The following is a 23,697-nucleotide window of genomic DNA, read 5'->3' as shown; positions in this document are numbered from 1 at the left end:
GTGGGAGTTCACCAAACTCCACATGTACATTTGTGACATCGTGCAGCACATGGGTGGTGTTCTCATGGCGCATGCATGGTATGTTCTTGTTGTAAAGTTGTATGTGGGCTGAGTTTCACTATCAAGCTACATTCTGCAAGCCATAATGAAAGATCATAAACAACAGGCCTCTCAGGCTTTTCCCCCTTTCTGTATTTTACATTCAACCCCCGAAACATTGCAGTAAAGTTGCTGACACCATGTGGTGTGTTGAACTGACATAAATCTTGAGTAACACACTGTATTAAAGAGTGTAACATTCTCACATGTAATTAATTTAGTTTGTTGTTGACAGTGATCATGTTTATTCATAGCTTGTCATGGTGCGTCACTCTGGGCATGCCCAAGGCTCCAGCTTGTCTTTCACAGTTGATGGCAATTGCAGCTGGGAAATTATGATAAGCAGCTCATGATTGAATCTACTGGTCAAACACTTACATCAAATCTTCGTATAAGCAGGTGCTAACCGCCTGGAAGCCATGTCAAACACGTGATTAAGCAGTCACAGTCCATCAGGGGGAATGAGGTTTGCTGGAACTTAATACAATTCATTATATGTATAGTTTTATCAGAGAACAAACTGTACTTTGCTGCATCATGGTTGCAAGGCTAGATCATCTTTGCAATGGCACTATGCAAAAGCAGTGCACCTTAGTGCAGTGATGATGTGTGTGTGTGTAATGTTGCTACCACATGTCAAGGATATGCACCTCTCCTATGTGCCTCAAATAGGCAACTGGCTTCACTGCCAAACTTAAGGTCAACATACGATGCCTCACCTGGACTGACCGTAAATAACCCTGCCTGGTACTGTATGTTTGAACTTAGAAACAACATTTTAAACTAGCAGTGTGTTGCATTTAGTGGCATCTAACTGTAAGGGTTGCAGCTTTCAACCAGCTGAAACTTCTCCCATGTGCCAAGCATGAACTCCTGATTAGAATTCCTTCAGTGTTCATTGTTTAGGAGGTTTTTACTGGGAGCCGAATTATCTGCAGAGGTCTCTTCCTCTCCAAAACAAAGGGACAAGGTAATTTAAACTGGTATGAACACTGAATAAAACGGTTCCAGGTTACAAATCAGTGTTCCTCTGATTGTTGCAGATGGGCCACCACACAGCACCTGCTGAAGCGCACTTAACTTTTTTCTAAGATAACATGAGATCCAGACATTTAGGCAGTTTTCACTGGGAGCTGAAGGCCTCCTCTTCTCCAAAACAAATGAACCCAGTGATTTAAACTCGTAAAAACACTGAATATTGTTTTTACAGTGCTGTTCAACTCATCACTGAGGTGCTGCTAACTACAGTGGCCAATACATAATCCAGAAAAAAGGGTCAAGTGCAAATTACCTTATATAAAGCCAGCGTTTGATTTGTCCATTCTGGGATGCCCTGCTTTCTATGTACATATGAAAGGTCCACACACTGCACCTTTAAAGCATTGAGAAGACATAAGTGATGGTGTAAAAGCTCAAGATGATATCTGAGGATGTAATTTATACCTTAGGTATTGTTCTCAGCAGTAGGGCCCATGTAACTGGCAGTTTTGTGCTAAAAACATGGGATGTATTTAGGCCTTTAAAAAAGTACTTTACTCCCTTTTTTGAAATTATTCATTTTTTCCTTTTCTTTGCAAGTGATTATTTGTTATATATCAACCAACTGTAATGAGACAGAGCATTTATAAAAACCTAATATGTTATGATTATAGATGGATTACTGAATGGGCCTACTAGGCACAGGCCCAGGGGCCCAGTGTGTCAGGGCTCCACACCCTTCACCTTCAAAATGTCACTCAAATTAATGCTAACTAAACAGAAAGACACTCAATATGACCACAAAGAGACACAGAGAGACCACAGAGACATGCAAAGAAACTGCAAACACACACAAAATAACTACAAATGGGGCAAAACAACCACACAGAGACAAAAAAGTACTAAGAGACACAAAACACTCACAAGGAGACACCAAAAGAATACAAAGCAACACAAAATGAACAATAAAAGATAGACAATAGCACACAAAAAGATGCATAACTACTGCAAAGAGACCCAAAACCACAACAAAGTGTGTCTTGCTCCTGTGTACTGTAGGTGGTTGGGCCTTTTGTACATTTGTGCCAAGGGGCCAATTGTCTCATTATCCGCCCATGGCTATGATAAGTATCAGGAACGTATGCACATCAGAGTTGCGCTGTGCCTCGCATCTTAGTTGGATGTTAGTTCTTGTGGCAGCTTGTGTTTCTGCAGATAAAAACACAATAAAAATGGGATGAATATAAATAAAAACAAGCATATATTGTACGTGAAAATGGTTTTGTTGAAACACATCAGAGGGTCTAAAAGTTATATTCTTGAGGACTACTTATAAAGCAAACAGGAAATTGGGTGATTGTGAGAGAAACCGAGACAAAGTGTGCCCCAGATTTTACGCAAGTCTGTGTATCCTGTGGCAGTGGGCGCCGGTTCGTGCCAATGACTCTGTGCACAATGAAACATTCACCATCCACATGAACATATAGGACAAGAGAGACAAAGAGGGAGAGGTGGTCCACAACGTGTCTGTGTATCAGGCGGATCTGTGAGCTGGGCTTTGGCATGAAACAATAAGGGGCCCTTATAGAAGATGTGTGCCACTCAGCACAGACAAAGCCTGGTCTGTAATCAGACAACATGTTATGTCACTGGGATGAAAAAAAAATTTACTGCTTCATGTCGTGGGACACCAGATGTGCAGGGAAGAACATGTATATGTGAGCACATCGGAACACAGATGCAAATTGTACAGTGAAAAAACACATGATTCTGTACATACGTGCGTGCGCACAACTGTAGCCCACTGTGCTGCATATTTATGTAATGACAACACACACACACACACACACATACACACCCCATCCATGCTAATAAACACATGTTTCCCCTTCAGAATCACTGCTCCTTGTCACTTCTGTACGCACTCACATTTAGAGATGCACCCTGACCCACCCACACATACACTTAAATACCACTCACACCCCATCAGTCCTTCTCCCCTTTCACTGTCTCCAACCCTCTGCTGCCACACGGTCACACACAAGCAAATTCAGCTATTCCTTGCATCATCCATACTGTATGTGACCACAAACACACTGCGCCTGTCACCCAACTTTATTTCCCCTTCCTCGTCCCTCCACCCCCACCCCCGCACCCCACCCTATCCATCCACCCAGCTGTCCTCGGCACTCAAAGCCCACAGGCCTATGAGCTGACATTTATCTTGTGACATCACAAACCCCTTGCTCTCTGCGAGCTTGACATGTGGCACTCCTCGCACGCATACAGACCTTCACTCTGCTACTCCAATCACCATAGGATGGCATTCATGTCAACAGCATGAGATGATTACTGCCAAGTGCACACATGGAGAAAACTGCTCCTTGTTTACAATGGTATCTTGTCATATCTTATCTTATCACACAGTATAGTTTGCAATAAAATACTCTACTGTATATACTTATGCTTCTTTTGAATCTGTAACAATAATGAAACCATCACATCACTTCCTGTGGATTTAAACAAAGCACCCACTTAAAACTACAAATGCCATTTGCCCAACACTTTCGAATCATCATGCCCCAGATAGTGGTTTTATAAAGCCACTGAACTGAGGGGAATTTGATGCTCTCAAACGGTATCAGACATAACCAGCTGTGGACTGTATGACTGATATGATAGCAGCAAGAAGGTCCCTGGGCCCTGGCCATCTGAGGCCTCTATGTGTTTTGTATGTACATGCTCCGTCTTCTTCCCACAGGTATTCTGGTATCTGGTATTACATAATATTCCAGTGAGATGATTTTAGACATTTCCGTTAACCAAATGCACTGAGTACTTGGAAAAAAACACATTTGTACAAATCCACAGTCAGTTGTTCTGGTTTTCAGAAGCTAATTCAGAGTTAATGGGTAAAGATTCACAGCTATGTTGTTTATCATATAGGTTCACATTTTGCACTTTGTCCAAAACTTTATGGTTTGAGAGACAGTGGGGTTGTGTCGGTGCTCCCTCAAGGTATAGAGAAATGGACCTAAATGGCAGTAATGATAGGGCAGTGGGACATTCTTAGGAATTGGAAAGCACCTTGAACACCTGCTTTACAAGACAGGGTAACTGAAAGGGAAAGGTTGCTTGCTGCGTATGAAAGGATGTCATATAGGAACTGAAATAGGGAAGAATAATATTGGCCTAAGTGGGGAAGGTATATTGCTTTTATAAATGCACAAGAGTAAGGGTGAGGTGGAGGCAAAAAGAACTGATTGTATGCTTTTTCTTTCTTTTTTATGTTCTTAAAAATCCTCTTCTGTACTAAGGTTAATGGATTTGTCTATTTATTTATTTATTTATTTTAATGAAGCCACATTAGTGGGGTGGGTGTGTGTGGGGGCTTTAAGTTGTATTTGTACACTGGTTTGGTTAACTGTGCATTTCGCATGCTGAAAAATAAAAATTGCAAGCCATAAAAAAAGCTTTAGTTGGTAACTTTTATAAGCAATAACTTTTTTATATGCGACCATATGTTCTGGACACTTGGGTGAAGAGAGGAGCAGAGCTGTCAACTGATCACCACCTGGTGGTGAGTTGGATCAGGTGGCAGGGGAGGACGCTGCGCAGACCTGGCAGGCCCAAACGAGGAGTGAGGGTCTGCTGGGAACGCCTGGCGGAAGAACCTGTCAAGATGATCTTCAACTCCCACCTCCGGGAGAGCTTCGACCGCATCCCGAGGGCGGAGGGGGACATTGAGTCTGAATGGGTCTTGTTCCGCTCTGTTGCGAGCTGTGGCTGCAAGGCCGCGGGGGCCAGTCGCGGCGGTAACCCCCAAACCCGCTGGTGGACACCAGAGGTGAGGGGAGCCGTCAGGCTGAAGAAGGGGGCCTACAGGGCATGGTTGGTCTGTGGGTCTCCAGAAGCAGCTGACGGGTACCGGCGGGCCAAGCGGAGCGCAGCAGCGGCAGTCGCGGAGACAGAAAACTTGGGCGTGGGAGGAGTTCGGTGAGGCCATGGAGAAAGACTATTGATCGGCTCCAAAGAGGTTCTGGCAAACCGTCCGGTGCCTCGGGGGGGGGGGGGGGGGGGGGGGGGCGGCAACTTGCTCACACTGTTTACAGTGTAAACGGGGAGCTGCTGACGTCAACTGGGGACATTGTCGGGCGGTGGAAGGAATACTTTGAGAATCCCACCATTTTTCCAGTATTCCAGTGAGGAAACAGAGCCGGGGGTCTCAGGGGCGGGTCGTCCAGTTTCGGGGGCAGAAGTTGCCGAGGTAGTGAAGGAACTACGCGGCAGCGGGGCCCCGGGGGTGGACAAGATTTGCCCTGGATATATCAAGGCTCTGGATGTTGTAGGGCTGTCCTGGCTGACACGCCTCTGCAACATTGCGTGGACATCGGAGGCAGTGCCTCTGGAGTGGCAGACCGGGGTGGTGGTCCCCATCTTCAAGAAAGGGGACCAGAGGGTGTGTTCCAACTACAGCGGGATCACACTCCTCAGTCTACCCGGTAAGGTCTACGCCAGGGTGCTGGAGAAGAGGGTCTGGTCGATAGCTGAACCTCGGATTGAGGAGGAGCAATGTGGTTTTCATCCCAGACGCGGAACCGTGGACCAGCTCTTTACCCTCACCAGGGTGCTGGAGGGGGCATGGGAGTTCGCCCAACCAGTCCACGTGTTTTGTGGATTTGGAGAAGGCTTACGACCGCGTCCCCAGGGGCATCCTGTGGGGGGTGCTCCAGGAGTATGGGGTTGGTGGCTCTCTGCTAAGGGCCATCCAGTCCCTGTACCGAAGGAGCACGAGTCTGGTTCACGTGGCTGGCAGTAAGTTGGACCTGTTCCTGGTGAGGATTGGACTCCGCCAGGGCTGCCCTTTGTCACCGGTTCTGTTCATAACTTTCATGGACAGAATTTCTAGGTGCAGCCGAGGGGTGGAGGGTGTCAGGTTCGGTGACGGGAGGATCTCGTCCCTGCTATTTGCAGATGACGTGGTCCTCCTAGCTCCATCGAACAGTGACCTCCAGCTCTCGCTGGGACGGTTCGCAGCCAAGTGTGAAGCAGCTGGGATGTGAATCAGCACCTCCAAGTCTGAGGCCATGGTCTTCAGCCGGAAAAGGGTGGATTGCCCACTCCAGGTCCGGGGGGAGGTCCTGCCTCAGGTGGAGGAGTTTAAGTATCTCAGGATCTTGTTCACGAGTGAGGGTAGGATGGAGCGGGAGATTGACAGGCGGATTGGGGTGGCGTCATGGCGTCATGGCGTTGTGGTGAAAAGGGAGCTTAGCCAGAAAGCGAAGCTCTCGATTTACCGGTCGATCTACGTTCCAACCCTCACCTATGGTCACGAGCTTTGGGTAGTGACCGAAAGAACGAGATCGCGAGTACAAGCGGCCGAAATGAGTTTCCTCCGCAGGGTGGCTGGGCTCAGCCTTAGAGATAGGGTGAGGAGCTTGGACATCCGGGAGGGACTCGGAGTAGAGCCGCTGCTCCTCCACATCGAGAGGAGCCAGTTGAGGTGGTTCGGGCATCTGGTAAGGATGCCTCACGGACGCCTCCCTTGGGAGGTATTTCGGGCATGTCCAACCGGGAGGAGACCTCGGGGCCGCCCCAGGACATGCTGGAGGGATTACATCGCCCGGCTGGCCTGGGAATGCCTCGGGGTTCCCTCGGAAGAGCTGACGGAGGTGGCTGGGGAGAGGACTGTCTGGGCTTCTTTGCTGAGGCTGCTGCCCCTGCGACCCGGACCCAGATAAGCAGAGGACGACGAGACGAGACGAGACGAGACCGTCACTAAATCCACACAGCACTAAATGAGACAGATAATCTGTTAAAAAAACAATAACATATTCCTCTGCCTAATGTTGACTTGTATTGCTTCTAGCAGCAACCAATCAGAGCCGAGAAGTCATGTCAATTGCTGCTCGTGAGCTATGGTCAAACTGTCAAACTAGTCAGCACTGATCGTTTTGAATAAAAATGTTGTTACTGCATTGCCTATGTCTCATCTCAAATGATTTCAGAAACATATTTTAGAGTTTAGCCAATTACAGAATGGCAGCTGGGTCATAAACGTTCTCATTTTACAGTTAAACAGTACACTAAGGTCCCGTTTATACGACAACGATTTCAACTGAAAACGGTAAGCTTTAGTTGGGTTTTGGCCGATTGTTTACACGACAGCGGCATTTTGGGTGCCTGAAAATGCAACGTTTTGAAAATGGGTTCCAGAGTGCAATTTTTTGGAAATGGCACCTTCTCCATTGTCATGTAAACTTGCAATATGCAGTTCCTCTAAAAACAGAGACTTTTCGCACATGCGTATTACGCTTCCAGTCACTAGGCATGCGTGAGAAAGTCAACTATCACAACAATAATGGCGGACTCCCGAGCTCTGCTTGTGCTGCTCACCCTGTTGAATTTATCAACGCTTCCCCATCATAGTGTAGAGCAACTCCACCTCGTCGTCCGTCCAGACAACGCCACTCTGTAGAAGGAAGCGTAAGCGTCACATCGCCAACTACTGGCCTGGCATGTATACTGCAGTGTTTTTGGTCATTTTTGCGGATACGTACAGCGATTGTTATCAAAACGTTGTCGTCTAAACGCTGAACTTTTTTCAAAACGAAAATGAGAAACGATTCTGCTTTCAGTGGATCGTTTTCGTGTAAACATGGCCTAAAATATGTTTCTTAAACATAAGAGGTGAGAAATAGGCAATGCAGTAGCATATAGATTTATAATTGATCAGTGCTAGTTTGACAGTTTGACCACAGTTCACAAGCCTCAACTGACATGACTGACAGTTGCTTTAGAGACTCCTCGGCTCTGATTGGTTGTTTTCATTCAACAGTGGTCTGATTAAAGCAAATTCCATTGGAGGCAGTTGGACGAGGGGGAGGGACATAATTTTTTTCAGAAATTATCCATATCACTTACTTCTGTCGGAATATAGTGACATTTTTAGCAAAAAGGACGCAAAGTTATTTTCATAAAAGTTACCACATGTGGGTTTAATTTCTCAATTTGGGAAAAATGTTAATTTTCAAATACAGGACATTCTATGTCACAAACTGGATCGATGCAGTTGTGCATGCTCGATGTGTTAAGGCAAGCTTACCAAAAAGTTGCCCAGATGTTTGCTTAAAAGGCATTATTTGTTGTGCAGAATAGATAAGATCACTACAATGGATAAAAGAACAATTGAAATTGTTCTTTTATCCATGTTAACTACTAGTGTTATGAGATTTCAGCCACTTAACATCAAGGAGAACTAGAACCAGTGTAACACTTCACTGCTATCAACCAGTGTTTTATTTCTAGTTTATATAATGTAAGTCAAGGGCGAAGGGTTTTGTTTTAAGACTGGGGGGAACCCATATAAAACAGGGGGGTTTGGGGGAGCATTAAACACTTCATTGACATGGTGAATTTTTTTTTATTTGGGGGATGAATACACATGTTCTAAATATTAAGGGGGACATGTCTCCTGTGTCTCCCCACCCCACTACACCCATGATCCATCCATCTATTCATTATCTGTAACTGCCTCTCCTTGACAGGTTCACCGTGGGGCTGCAGCTGATCCCAGCAGGACATTGGGCAAGAGGCAGGTACACCCTAAACAGATCACCCCCGACTATCACAGGCCTGACACATAGAGACACACAACCATTCATGCTCACATTTACACCTGTGATGTAAGTTACGACTAGAGTCAGTTAACCCTTGATATGGAGATTATGTGTTTTCTAAAAAAAATTAAAAAGTACAAACATTACTAAAACTGCACTTACACTTTGTACTAAATCATTTATTGGCTTACTTTTATTTCTTTCTGGGATGAGGTGCAGTATCACATTTTGTAAGTCTGAAATATCTGTTTTACTAATTCCTCAGGTACAGCATGACTTGTTCTATATCCTTTCCTTGCTGGATCTTCCTACTGAAAAAAAAATCACTGTTAAAATTAAAGAGACTACGTAAACATCTAATGTGATCAACAGTGAAGATTTATAGTTAATTTTAACTTATTTATTTCTCAATTTTAACTATTTTCTGCATAGCCCAGATAGGCTAAAAGACAAAACAGCTTTTAGGACAGACAGCCTCACCTGCCAAAAACAAATGTAAGAGAATTAGCCTGATGCCTGGTGTTTATTTTAAGCCCTGTATTCAGGAAAACCTCATTCCTCTATTGTTAAATAATCTGTGCTTTCTTTACACAGTTAGGATTATAATTTGCTGAGTGGGCACCAACAGTTTTCCTACTAATAAAAATGATGCCCAGTTCCGACCACAGGTTTCTTCTGTGTGGAATATATCACAAATAGGCAGCTCATAGTCAGCTATAAGTGACCTGGTATTTCTGGTTGCCACTGCACAGAGAGAAAATACACGTAAACACACATTCCTAAATACACCGGTGTGGTTTTATTTGGAGGGAAAGATATTTCCTCATCCATCTGTCTGCTAGAGCTGAACAGTTTCTTCCTTCCTCTCAGACAGTTTTTCAGTCACCTCTAGACAAGCACAGGAAAGGGGAAGGAAACTTGTGAGTAAATTCTGATAAACCCATTAATCTTTCTTTTTTTACATATATAAATATAGGCTCACATATTGTGAACGTATTTACCTGTACAGTACAGAACATGTACAACCCAATAAGCACATGGTGTACCACACAAACATGTGAATATGCAGAGCTTCCACACACTCAGCTCATATTTATGCCTGCACACCACATAAGCAGGCGGTTTTGTGTCTGATAATTAAATATGAGACATAGACCTGTGTGCGTATGTCATGAATCTGACCAAGACTCTCTCAGTGAATCACACACTTTTATGGTGTGTCTTAATAGCTGCCTCTGCTGGGACATGCTGCTGGAACGTGGCTGTTATGATAGGTTTAACATGTGTTCATCTGCACAAAGGGTACACAGTGATTTAGCTTTCTGTCAGAGTATTTTCTAAGTGTGTGCCTGTGTGTTAATGCACATGATCGATGCAGGGCCCACCCAGGAAGTGACTCCACCCTGTAGCGATGCACAGAATTCCCCCCTTGCTGAAGGGGAGAGAGGGAGCTGCTGGCGAGCAGCTTCACAGCCACGGCCCATAGCCTCTCCATCTGCCCCTCTCAAAAGACTCCATTGTTCCCAGCAGTCTGAGGCGAGAGAGTGAGCTAAAGAGAGTTATGAAGCTCGCCGGTGGGGCAGAGGCTGGGGTGGTGGGCGTTGGGCCGCTGCCTAAAACCACATGGAGGAGAGGGAACCAGACACAGAGCATCTCTGTGCGACTCGCAGCCTACTGTTGGAGCCTTGCCTCAGCTTAACAGCACCGTATGAAAAAGTCCACAACATGACATAAAAAACACACCTAACTGTCAGAGGGTTCAACCGACTCAACGGTCCGAGGCCATATGTTGCTCCATATTTGGTGCTGTTTGCCTGCCTGCTGAAAGGGGGTGTTCTGTTTTTTAATTCGAGGCATTACTTGAACTGGCCAATCAGAGTGGACTAGATGCTTGGTAATGATGTGTGTGAATTGCACTTGCAAATAGGAAATAAGTGTCATGAGATTTTAACTGTCACAAGTATTTTGCCCTGACTCGAGATTGAATACAGTGCTGCTTAAGAATGTGTTGACTTTTAGGCGTTGTCACGGTAACTATGTAATCTAATTGACAGGAAATGGCTAGGATAATAAACGGATGTTTCAAAAAGCTATTGAGGGACGTTTTCATGCACAAAAGACAAAAGGGAGCTTTCAGAGTGTTTTCAGTTTTTTATTGAAACAGTATGAACAAAAACACCGCAATTAAATAAAAGGGTTCAAACAAATCAGATGGCACAAATTAAAGACCTAGAACTGATAATATGCGGCAAAGCAGAGGAGAGGAAACAAAAGACGTGTCGTTGCAAACATTTGCAGTGTCTAAAGCCTATTCATTAAACATTACACCACTCATTCAGTGCACATATTAAACGAGTTTGTAAAGCAAGCAGAGCTAAGCTGAGACTTCATTATTTGTACACCCATTTAGCACACTTACAGTTGCAAAAATAACAAAACAGGGCATTACCGCCTAACACTGTGCACTAAAAACTAAGTGCAACTATAAAATGTCATCCTGTGCACACAATCTGGGGTTAGCTCAAATTTAAAGACCGGATGACTGTTCTGGTAATCTAACTATTAATAGAAGTACTATGAACACATTGCCAAGACAATGCTATGGCAATGTCTAATGACCACTGGTTGTGTGTGAGCCTTTATAAAGGAACAAGGCAGAAGTCGTGGAAGCTGTGTATTTTTGGAATGGGTGGCAGTTAAACAGTACAGTCAATTCACATTAATAATGCACTTCAAAAGTTAAAATCCTCCTAACTACCTAGAGAATACCAGAGACAGTGGCACAAACCCTTCTGCTAAATTTCACAGATATGTATTAGGTTTTTATATGTCAGTGTTAAAGTGGGCAGAATGTCACGTTACTCTTGCAAATGAGGGTGCCCTTTTCTTTTCTGTTAGCCACATGATAGCTCTCAGAGCTCTTGAGTGTGTTATGTCAAGACAACTTCTGCACACGGTGCTTCATACAGTTGGCCAACATATCAGGGATTCAGGCTACATGAGAAAATGCTTCGACTGGTGCCCAGGGGGGTGCTTTAAAGGTCTGTTAGCCACAACAATAGCCCATATGTACTGTGTATTCCATAATATCAAATGCTAGCCTATGCAACTGCAACATATGAGAAAGTCATTAGCTGTATACTATGTAGTCCCCTTGCATTGTATATACATCCTGTGGAATTTGTAACAGTCTCTCCTGCTCTCTTTCCTGCTCCCACCTTTCATGCGCATTTAATTTCCTTTTGTTTTGTCAGTATTTTTCATTTTAATGTCCTCTCAAACTTCCATGCAAATCTAAATCAGTCACTCTTTAAAGGAGAGAGATTTTATCCCTCGATGTCAGATAATCCCCTACCTTTCTTTCCCTCTTTCTTTCTTTCTTTTTTTTTTTTTTTTAGCAAAATGCATTTGAAAAGGCCTGAAATTCTTTGTGACATCCTGCCGTCACCTTGTTTTGTTCTCTCTCCGAGGGAGTAGGGAAGGACAGAGCCTTTTATATCAGTGGCTCCTGGGGGGGAAGGGGGGTGGGGTCAGGGAGGTACGGGGGGAGGTGAGGAGGTTTGCTCATGTACCCCTCTCGTCTCACGTACATACAGTACAAACATAAACACACACAAGCCTCCCCCTCTCTTTTTTTTGGCAACAGTCCAGAGTCCTGGTTAGATTAGTTTAGTTCTGGTATCGTGCTTGTTTTAATGATCGCGAGTGACGTCACAGTTCAGTAGTTCAGAATTTCCAGAACCTCGGGCGCTCCTGCTGCTTAGCCGACTTCTTCTTCAAGGGCTGTGGGATTAAAAAAAAAAAAAGAAAGAAAGAGTCAGTCAGGTTGGAAAAGGAGGATTATTGTATCTATAGCTGTTAAAGAATCTGAGGTTTTATTTAATTTAAAGTTTATTAATCTTTGTTTTGTTAAGTGTCATTTCATGGTGTAAATTAATTTAATATTGACAACAATATGGGTGGTGAAAAAAACTGGTTTGTAGCTTCTATTAATAGATTAAAGATGGTCAATATACAAAGAAAGGGACAACATAAGGTTTACATAAGAGGCGTGTTTATCAAATCTTAAATAAAAAGAAGACATTTTGTTTTAAAGCCAGGTTGATTGGGAGTAGACAAGTTTAGTTTTCAGACTACATTAGGGCTGCACGATATGAGGAAAATATGGGACATGAGATATCGTTATGTATGTGTAATGATTTTAGTTGCTAAAAATACACAGAAATTAAAATCATTTCAAATATTATTTTATTGAACAAACTGAACACAAAAAGCACCACTTAAAAGAACTAATAGTTACATTTTAAAGTGCACTTTTCTACTGATATTCTTTTTAAGTAACTCAAACGATTCCTCAGTGCAAAATATCTGTCTTTTGTGGTGTGTTTAAAATGCGTTGATGATTAAAAACACATCGTTGTGCAGCCCTGGACTACATGTAGCTTCAGTCAGCAAAGATCTTAGACAATAAACTGTGAAATAAATATTTTAAAACAGACCAACAATTATAGAAAGACTGATTAATTAGTTCCTGAGACAAAAACCAAACAGAAGTTGATGACTTTGTATTGCTGCCCCACTTCAGACAAACACAAGCCCTCTGTTTTATGAGATCAAATCAAGCTGTCAGTATAAAACCAGCCTGCTTGATGACTGCTGGCCACATAGACAGACACTGAGTCAATACACAGGCTCATTTTAAGGCCTAATGCATAGAGCCACTTGTCACCATGAATGCCCAATTTTCCTCCGTGGGCCATGGGACTGTGTGTCAGCAAAAGCGGCAACAAGTATCAAACTCTGTTGGTGTTTTTTCCTTTTTTGTGGGAGGGTGGGGGGGCACATCTGTTAAAATAGGATCATAATGGTCTTGAAGGGGTTACAGGGATTAGTGGAAGGACTCAAAGAGAGAAATTTACAGAAACCATAACGTCTTTTTTCGTAGGTTTTTTGTTCTTGGCAGACCTGTGACACAAGAAACATTCATCATTAGCAAGACATGCAGCTCACTACAGCATTCTCATAGGGGAGTGTGTGGTTCGTGGGAACGCTGTCACTTGGATGGGACCTCTATTACTCTTCATGAAGGAGGGTTGATGGTCGAATATGCTCAACAGCGGAGACCAATTATGGTCGAAATGCTACGCAGTTTGTGTCGGGCATGCCAGGTCATCTTATCATCTTATCACACAGAACAGCTCTCTCTCCAACATCCATTACATCACTGCCTGTGTTATTTCATCATAGCATGTGTCAGTGATGACTAAAAGCTCATGCTGCTCTTTCGCTCCATATTTAGAGGAAGCCAGAAGTGATGACTCACGGCACATCATTGTAACTTCATGGATTCACATGGATTCAAGCTGTATGCGTGTGTGTGTCCAGCATCGGAGATGAGGTACTTACGAGTATTTTCCCATCCTCCTCACAACAGCAATCACCACAGCGATGACGATGACCACTGCCAACAGAGCGCCAATCACAATGCCGACTACCTGGCCAGAACTCAGGCCTTCTGTGGGACAGAAAGACAACACTTAGTCCAGTGTTCAGACTTCAGTTTGCCTTTGATATCACCAGTTTTCAGACTCACAATCCAGTTTATTGCCAAGCAGGTTTCCACATACAATGAATTTGCTTTGGTGTATTGGTGCATAACATAAACTTATAAAAATGAAAAATAAAAGCAAGTCTTGCATAAATCAAGAAACATGAATATAGAATAGAATAAAAGTACATTTAAAATAGGACAAAACACTATAAATTTATGTTCAATATATCTTAAGTAGCTGTGCAGCTTGTGGAAGTATAGTTTGTGCAGAATTGTGCAATAATATAAAATAATGTGAGTTAACATAATGCACATAGACAGATGTGAAGGTGTTAATGAAACGCTAGAGGGGTGAGTTCAATCATTTTCATACAGTATTACATGTAGAACGGTGAAAGCATTTTAGGTTTCATGTGTAATTTTAACACTTAGAATGAATCAAATGGTGTCTCTTTGTAATTAAATTAATAAACTGATGACTGCATGTGACTTTTAATCCCTGTATGGCACACTCACCTACACATTAGGCTGACAGTCGATTGTCTATAGTATATCAGTCAATAACAAAGCACCTTTAGGCCTACACTACCCCAGCTTCCATCCCACATGTTCCTTACCGTCTGGCTCGTCTTCAACGACTACCTCGTCATCTGCCTCTGTCTTTGCGGCTGCTGTTGCCTCAGATTTGTTATCAACTTTTGCTGCCACAGTGGGGGCTAATGTCGCCACCACAGGCTGGTCAGTGATAAAGGGTTCCGGTCCCTCCGTAGCAGCAGGAGGGGCTTCCGTCTCAACGACAGCCGCTTCGGTATTGACTTCAGTAACAGGTGCTGCCGCGGTTATAACTTCTGCTGTATGCACTTCAGGGGCCGCCGCTGATTTGGTTGCAGGTGGATCAGTGTTAACACTAAGATTCTCTATGGTACCCTCGTTAGCCTCAGTGGTGATGGCTGGTGCAGCTGTAACATCAAGTTCTGAAGGGAGCTCTGTGGGGCCTGCAGAGAGAGGGCACAGATGGGTGCACATGCAGGTATTAGTGTGAGATTACAATCTGTTGCTGTGGCTGTGGGGCTGTTGTAATTGTATACATGAATATGGTTTCTGTCATATCATTGCGATCTTGAAAGATTATGTCTCGATCCAGAAAAGTCAATAATCGGAAATTCAAAACCCAATTCTCCACATTATGATCAACTGTAGCAATTTCCTAAGACAGGGCTGTGTGTTCAGAACCAGCTGGATGGTAAAATGTAACTGCATCATGTTTACATTCTTCAATTTGTTACAACTACTGCATTAAAGGTCCGGTGTGTTGGATTTAGGGGCATCTATTGGCAGAGATGGTATGTAATATGCATAACTATGTTTTAATTAGTTTAGAGTCATCTGTAAATAAAAATCAACGTGTTTTTGTTACCTTAAAATGAGCCGCTTATATCTACATATGGGGTGGGTCCTCCCCTTTGCAAATTTAAGCTTGACCCGCCCTTCTGTCTCTCTAATTGGCTAGTAGTTGTTGCCTTCCTTGTTTGGTTTGGTTAGGGTAAGGCGAGAGGAGTTGGGGTTAGGACGTAAATGTCAGTGTAAGATAATCAGAGGGAAAATAAGGCAGAGTAGGGCAGGTCATGCCTTTGCTTTTCTAGGAAATGCAAATTCGCCTCTTCTGCAGAGTCTGCCATGTTGATCTGCAATAGCCCAGAACGGACACATCAAACACTGGCTCTAGATAGGGACATTCACATTTTCACATCAGCCAGCCTAGTTCTCCTACACACATGGGACATGGGAGAAGTTTTAGCTCTGCAACCTTAATGCTATATGCCACTAAATCCCACGCACTCGACCTTTAGTAAAAGATAATAGAAGTGAATTAATTTATTACAAATACATTATGTTTTAAAAGTAATCACACAATGAGAAAAATAATTCATGTATTGAAATAAAAAACGATGCATTAAGATGTATCAATAATCAGTTTGTAATTGTATGGTAGCTCTCTGAATTAGAATCAAATCATGAGAAGCCTAGAGAGACTCAGATATAATAACATATGTATATAATCTTTACTAAAACCCACAATTTAAAAAGTCAAAATCCTGAAATCTGTCAAAAATGTTCCGGTTTGACACATAAAATTATTTATTATTATTATTAAAATGTAACTTGTTATAGTTAAAGGTCCAGTGTATAAGATTTAGGGGCGTTTAGTGCCATCTAGAGGGGAGGACTGCAAATTGCAACCAGCTGAAATATTTCCTGATTAGAATTCCTTCAGTGTTCATTGTGCAGGAAGTTCTTTTTCACCAGGAGCCGAATTATCCTCAGAGGTCTCTTCCTCACCAAAACAAACAGACCAGGTGATTAAAACTGGCAAACTGAACAAAGCAGTCTCACGTTACAAACCAGTTTCTCTCACGCTGTTCTGCTTGTCAGAGATGGGCCACTAGCCAAGCAACTGCTAATCTGTGCTCACCTTTTTTCTCAGATAACTTAAGATCCAGGTGTTCAGGAGGTTTTCATTGGGACCCAAAATTATCCGCAGAGGTGGTAAAACACACTGGTAAAAACACTCAGTAAAGCAGTTTGCTAATTACAGTGGCCAAACCGAAAATGCCAAAATGTGAATGACCCTTTTTGGAGTCAGTGTTTGGTTTGTCTGTTCTGAGCTACTGTAGAAACATGGCGGTGCCGCATAGTAGACTTGGTGGATGAGGACCTGCTCGCTATGTAAATAAAATCGGCTCATTCTTAGGTAACAAGAACACAACGATCCTTATTTCCAGGTGATTATACTGTAATGAAAACATACTAAGTATATTATATTTCTACCAATATGTCTCCCTGAATCCTACACAGTGGAGACTGAATTCAAGACAAGACAACTGTAAACTTTATCATGATGTGTAACATAAAAGGGATGAAAACATTGAATATCAAATGATTGCCCTTTCCTGATATGTGTGTGTGACTCAGTAGAGTATGCCTAAACATTTGTCAGCCTTTTGGCCAGTTATATAAAGTCTAGACTGGCAGCTGACACAGAAAAAGCCCCCAGTCTGTCAGAACGGGTACAAAGAAGGTCAAAAAGGACAAGATAAATGTTTAGATTCCTCCCTGACGAGATGACATGACCTTTCCTCTTTCTCACACTCATTTCATTAACACTTCTCTCATCGCTGGCACATGGCTAACGTGACAGCATGACCACCACACCCTGTGACTTCATAAAATGTACATGCCACCCCCCTCCACCCCTCCATCCTGTGTTTAAGGCTCTGTGCTTGCGTGCTGGCATGCCACATCCTCTGCCTCATTTCCTGTGGAGTGAGCTGCCTGTGAGACGAGCGCGGGAAGGCTTTGTTAACTCTCAGCCACTTAACACGTAAAGGGTGGGGTTGCAGGGACAACGCCTGATCGTGTGATGAGAGATGCCACGACTGGATGATTTGCAGTTTCAGAGAGACTCAGGGAGGTTTGAGGAAATGGCGGACTGGACACCTTAAATAAATGTCAGGCATACATTTTGAAAGCATCTTCAGCTTTTGTCTTTCTCTCCTATTAATAGAGATGTGTGTAATCATCATACATCATCGATCTTGACTTCTGTGAATGATAAAAATCAAGTTTACCTTCTGTGTTTGCAGCAAAATGGAGGCTCACATGTTGTATTTACCATCTGCAAAACGACATGTATTTATCCTTGTGTCTATCATCAAGGTCTGGACTATGAAGCGGCCTGGGTTCAACCTAATCATTTCCCTCCAATAACCCTAGCTCCATCTCCCCACGTTCAGCCACAACTAAAAGCTTAGCCTGGACAGCGCTGCTTCAAAATTAAGGAGGTAGATTTCAGTATGGCACCAAAATTACGGTCTAGAGTTAACTTTCCACTGACACGATGTTGGCCCGAAATCTCCTCTTTGCTTAAAAAAAAAGAAGCTAAAACTACTTCTCCCTGAAAACATTCTTGCTGCAGAGACCAGAAACGATGTGAGTCTTCTAAACTTAGCGTCTGACATCATGCTCTCTCCATCTCCGTTTTCTCTCCAATTGTTCTAAATACTTGCAATAATAGAGAATACTTTACAAGGGTAAAAATAACTGAATGGTCGAACAACCGGTGTAGTTATTCCTGTGTTGGCTAGCGAGTTCATTAGCAACAGGCGGGATAAATATAACAAAACATTTGTTCCCACTGCGGCAGGGTACTGAAGGGAGCTTTTTTTTTTCTTTTTCTAAAGACGACTCAGACTGTTTGTTTGGAAAGTCTGTAAGTGATGATAAAATGGTCTGCGCTTCACAGAGTATGGCTGTACGCTATGTGTAATAGCCCCCTCAACCCCCTCTAACAATTGTTTCATTATGTGTACAGTTCCCACAATTAGCTCTGAGTAGTGTTTCCTCCCCACTGTGCTGACTATCCCGGGTTAATACAGCTGCATTAGTGAGTAACGCAGTAAGACTGTTGTGGTCTACATCCCCTCTACTCTCTTTTTCTTTTAATCCACTTCTTGCCCGTCTTCCTCTCCATGACCCTGCCACTCCCTAAGGATAGGTTTGTTGCTGCTGAAACCTTTGAGAAGGCTGAATCCCTGGAGAGAAAGAAAGGGAGGGCAGAAGGGCGGAGGGGAGCTCTGAGAGAAAAGCCCCGAGTCCCTTCTGCCTCTTGATTTCATTGTGAACATGGTCTGTTGTCTTTGCTCACAGCAAGATGTGTGCCATGTGTGAAGTGGTTAGCATGTATGTAAGCGACCCTCTGTTAATCCTCACAGGGGTCCGAGCACAGGTTCAGGACCCCTGAAGCTGGTAAGGATTTCAGCCAACATGGGGGTTTGAGTCAACCAGTCAAAGATATCTCTAGATATGTGAGCACCATGTAAAACCTCAGGACTTTAGGGCCATTGTGAAGAAACTCAGATCCCCTCAGCAAATAAAAATACAAAGAAACTGGAAGCAGTTCAAATTTCTTTTTCATTCTCTGAGTCCTAGACTGAGACAGGTTTACGTAACTGCGGCGTTGTCCTTATTATTCCAAATGTTCGGTGGTGCACTCAGGTCATTTTACCCACCATTACATCATTTTGACCACACATGCTCTCTCACATCCATTTCCATGTGAAGCATGAAACAGCCTGAAATCATACTGCCAGTGCCGCTGAGCTCATACAGCATGTGTTTATGTCTGTATGTGTCTGAGTAAACCTGTGGCTGCCTCAGCCGCTGACTGGGCATTAAAGGGTTGATTCACCAAAACTACAAAACATATTTTCTTACTTTCTGACTCATTGTGTAAATGTTAAGACCAGGTAAGTACATGCAGAAAACATCTGGAGATGACGCTATCTGTAAAAGCAGGCTTCAGAATGTAATTTAAATAATAATGGGGTAATTGTGACAAGTAGCGTCCCCAGGGGGGGCGGGGGTGGCCATGGCCCCTCCTGATGTAATTGCTGGACCCCCGCTGGCAAAAATAATTGGATTGCTGATTGCTGATAATATTGTATTCAAGAGGCTGTGGCACACTCATTTTTAAAGCTAGTACAAAGGTAGTGGTATCTTGTGAAACTGTACAACCTAGGGCAGCCACTGCTACCAACCATTACAACATAGCTTGTCGGGAAAGGGGCTAAATAATGCTCCAAAGTTAGGCTAAATATTGGCGAGGGAACAACTGGCATGGGCATGAGACTTTTGTACTCTCAAATCAAGATATCTGAATGAAAACACGTTTTATGGGTACCCAAGAGTCTCCTCTAAACACGAGAAAGCTTGTTCCCAGTAAATGTTTGGTGGCTAACAATCAATGCTCTCACATGCACATAAAACAGGATTATTGTGGAATTCTAAATGTTAACTGTGTTGGTATTAGTCTGTGCACATCAGATAATTAGTAATATTAACTGGAAAGTATGACACCACAGTATATCAGTATGTGATTCCTTAACTCTCATACTGATATAGTTTTTGACTAGCCTATATTTCTACAGCATAAACAAATTCCTGGAATTAAGTTATGGATTTTGGTTTTGGTGTGCTACGGCAAGAAAGGCTTCATCTGGCCCCCCGTGAAAGATTTCTGGAGGTGCAATGAAGTGTGACTGTGAATGACTTCAAAATTTCCCTCCAATCAGTTTTAGTGATGGGATGTACAGGGTGGTGGAGTGTAAAAAACAGGTAAAAAGAGCTGGAATTAAGAGGACAGGAATACAGCAAAAAGCTGTGAGGAAGAGTTGGAGGCATCCTTGTGGTGCTTCACTCCTGCCTGGGATAAATAAAACCTCCAGAGCGAGTGAAAGAGTGAAGGAGGGACACAACAATATACAGTGTGAGACAGGAAAAGAGGGAGTAGCAGCTTCCATCCATTACGATCACAATCAGCTGTCACTGAGGGCCCCACGTTCGTGTGTGTGTGAGAGAGCTTCTAATTCACAGTCCTGTGTAGGAGGGTCTGTGCAGACGGTGTGAGGGAGTGTGTCCACCTTTGGAGCCCAGGAATGTTTTTGCGGCGCTGGAGGAGGGAAATGTGAGGGAGATAGGCGCCCTGCCCAACTCAACGAGCTTTGACGAGATGCCGCACAGCACAACCTCCCCCACTCAACCAGTAGGAGTCAGCTGCAGAGATACTGGGGTGTGCCATGCACTGCACACTAGGGATTTTAAGCAGGAGACAGACTGGAGTGGAATATTCTCAGCCAGTCTTATCATAGACACAACACAATGAGCGTCCACACATACAGGAACTGATTTTTCGCCCTCCTTTTCTGACTTAGATAGGAGGACATGCAGCAGGTCCCATGTGGACGCTATCGCCAGGAGCAGAAACTGGTCCACAGCGAGATCAAATGGGGCCTTTAATCTTAGGCCTAACAGGTCTGATTAAATTCCTAAAATGTAATGGATCAGGGTGGGACTGACATTAAATGCAACCACAGTAGAAATGGCAAAATAAACAGATCATGCTGTGGCATCACTCTCCGCCTTCCAACTCTCCTTCTCTTACAAACTAAACTTAACACCCCAGACTTAGAATTCAATCAAACAAGCCTCTTAATGTATTTCTAATCTCGCTAACCTTCAAGTCCAACTCCCACATCATAAAACACCCACCCAGTTGTGTAAGTGTTCCTTAGTCAGCAGCTCCATTTTTTTTTCTTGCTTTCTCTTGCACCATGTCTCACCCTGCAGCACACGTAGGTGCTAGAGATATGAGACATTTGTGTCAGTCCTCACAGAGGAGACACACAGAAAAAAAGTCCACAGGGAGGTTTGGGCCATAAGCCCTGCTATAGTCTGGAGTCATCAGGGCTTGGGTTTGGTCCCGGCTAAAACGGCCTCAGACTCCTTTCCATAAACAGATGTTTCTTTCTCCTTGTGGAAAATTTATGTCTGAGAAAAAAAGTAAAAAGTATGACTGAGCTTTTTTTTATTTTCTGAAAGTGAGACTCAGTTGACGTGAGAAGTACTCCTTTCCTCATGGTCCCTCTTTACCAGCATGTGTCTCATATTTGGAGCATGAACGCAACATTTGAGTCACTTCTAGAAGTGGGCACGGACAAAGGGCACTGACCTCTCCCTTCGGCAGCCAGATGTGACGGGGATGTTATAGGCCCGCAGAGGCAGACAAAACTCATTAAGACGGAGACCAGAGGGAGGGGGGGCAGCGGTGTGAGGGTTTTACAGGATACATGGGGTTTGCTAGTTAAGTGAGCAGGCGCGAGGGAGTTAAAAGCCCCCATTTGTGGAGCATAGATGTGGAATGAGCTATTTTCTTTGTTTCCCGTTTTCTTTGGAAAACCTAGGCGGCTGGGCTAAGAATCATTCCCAGAGTTTAAGGGCTTTTTTTTTCAGAGTAAACCTCCATGGAAATGGGGCAGGCACGTCGTCTCCGACTGGGAAAGGTTGTTGTTTAAAAATAGACGTAGCCCCTCTCTGCTCCCCCTGTGCCTATACCAACCCTGTCACCCGGGGTCCAGACTCATCAGGCTGGAACATGGGAAGGGGGCATAGAGTTGGAGGAAGGCAAAGGACTGTTAAGAGACGGGGGAGCAGGGAGAGGGGAGGGGGGTTTAAACGGTAAAGCTTGATACCCCACCAAAGATGGGTAAATGCCAAGGGGCGGCGTGCTGCATGGTCTAACAACATGCGAGTAAAAGAGGGTGGGGCGCCTCTTAAAGCTCATCACATACCGGGTGTTCTCTCTCTTCCCGTCTCTTGCTCTTCTCTCATCCATATGACCCTCTTAAATATAGAGCCTCTCTCTATTAATACACGCACGCAAACCAGCCCTGCCCTGCCCTACAGTTCCCTCAGGCCCCAGCCACACCCCCTGTGCTTGCTGCTGCCCCTGGGCAAACACTGCTGGTCAAGGCAAAGAAAGGAAGCAGAGAGAAAGAGAAAACATACAAACAGGGAGAAATAGAGGCAAGAGGGAAAATCAGAGGATGAAAGTAGCTGCAGTGAAGGAGAAACGAGAGAATCAGGAGTAAAGTGAGAGGGAGACAGTGGATAAGCTTTCAGATAAATGTGTACGGTGTATGTTACAGTTTGCGGCCCCCGTCTCTCCCTCGCTGTGTATGAGCACTGTTTTGGGAGCGTTCCAAAGGATATTCCTTTCTTTTTGCCATTGCCAAGAATTTACAGACACGAGGCAGCAGAGCTCCTGCTATTACATCACATTTCCCCTCCGTGTCTGCAAATCAAACTTTTCCTCCAGACCTCAAGAGTTGTGGGAAAATGAGAGAGCAAGCGAGACAGAGGGAGTTCAGATGTTAAAATCAACACAGACCATTCATTTGAGTTACCCCCTCTCTGTAACATTAACACCATAGAACAAAGTTTTGCTTTTCCATCAGGGTGATTCTCTGCTACAGTGGAACATATGGGCCAGACGGCAGCCAGCAGTTGTTGGGAGCAGTTTTCAGTGATGCATATATAAAAAATATGAAGTCTTTGAAATGATTCAAACATAAGCACTTCATTGAGTAGTTACATACATTACAATTGAGTTTATCTTCTGAAACCAGCATCCAGAGTGTTATTGTTGAATCAACAGGGATTATAACAGACAAAGAGAGGTGTGGGGTGGGCACATGGAGGCAGAGGGAGCGAGGGGACACAGTGTGCTAACGGCAGGACGCTGATAGCAGAGAGTTCACTTACTTGCATGTGTAAAGGCACAGAAAGGGCCAGCCAGGGCCACCAGGAGCAGCAGCTGAACATTCATCTTGGTGATAACTTTTCTCCGTCAGTCACAACCTTTAGGGACTCCCTCAGGGCAAAGAGCACGACACCAGAGCCCTTGCACACGCTGCTGCACACACGCCAGGCACACACCAACCAAGCCTCTCCAGAGGGGAAGGGTGAAGGACCAGGAAAAAAAAGGTCAATGATGAAAATTAAGTCTTCAGGGGAAGTTTGAGCTCCGTTCAACTTGTGGAGGTGAAGAGGAAT

The 23,697-nt window shown here is 43.9% G+C and overlaps 1 protein-coding gene across 2 annotated transcripts; it reads right to left on the bottom strand.

The window, feature by feature from the left end:
* Nucleotides 1–10,834: 10,834 nt before the first annotated feature.
* On the bottom strand, nucleotides 10,835–23,610 carry pdpn (podoplanin). 2 transcript variants are annotated; one of them, XM_033629452.2, is made up of 4 exons: nucleotides 23,407–23,610; nucleotides 14,865–15,242; nucleotides 14,103–14,211; nucleotides 10,835–12,479 (listed from the first exon to the last, which is right to left on the bottom strand). In XM_033629452.2, exons 1-4 carry the CDS (start codon nucleotides 23,468–23,470, stop codon nucleotides 12,473–12,475), a joined length of 558 nt encoding a protein of 185 aa, XP_033485343.1. In that variant the 5' UTR covers nucleotides 23,471–23,610; the 3' UTR covers nucleotides 10,835–12,472. The 2 variants fall into 2 exon arrangements, with proteins under 2 accessions (XP_033485343.1, XP_033485344.1); XM_033629453.2 differs by having other exon boundaries at nucleotides 14,103–14,208.
* Nucleotides 23,611–23,697: the final 87 nt, after the last annotated feature.

The sequence above is a fragment of the Epinephelus lanceolatus genome, chromosome 8 (genome assembly GCF_041903045.1).
Source record: "Epinephelus lanceolatus isolate andai-2023 chromosome 8, ASM4190304v1, whole genome shotgun sequence".
Classification (NCBI taxonomy): Eukaryota; Metazoa; Chordata; class Actinopteri; order Perciformes; family Serranidae; genus Epinephelus; species Epinephelus lanceolatus.
This window is presented reverse-complemented; position numbering and strand designations above follow the sequence as displayed.

Coding starts and splice junctions, on each gene's coding strand:
- pdpn (XM_033629452.2), bottom strand. CDS start 23,470: ATGAATGTTCAGCTGCTGCTCCTGGTGGCCCTGGCTGGCCCTTTCTGT. Junction 15,243..23,406: donor CTGTGCCTTTACACATGCAA/GTAAGTGAACTC, acceptor CTCTCTCTGCAG/GCCCCACAGAGCTCCCTTCA. Junction 14,212..14,864: donor CGTTGAAGACGAGCCAGACG/GTAAGGAACATG, acceptor TCTGTCCCACAG/AAGGCCTGAGTTCTGGCCAG.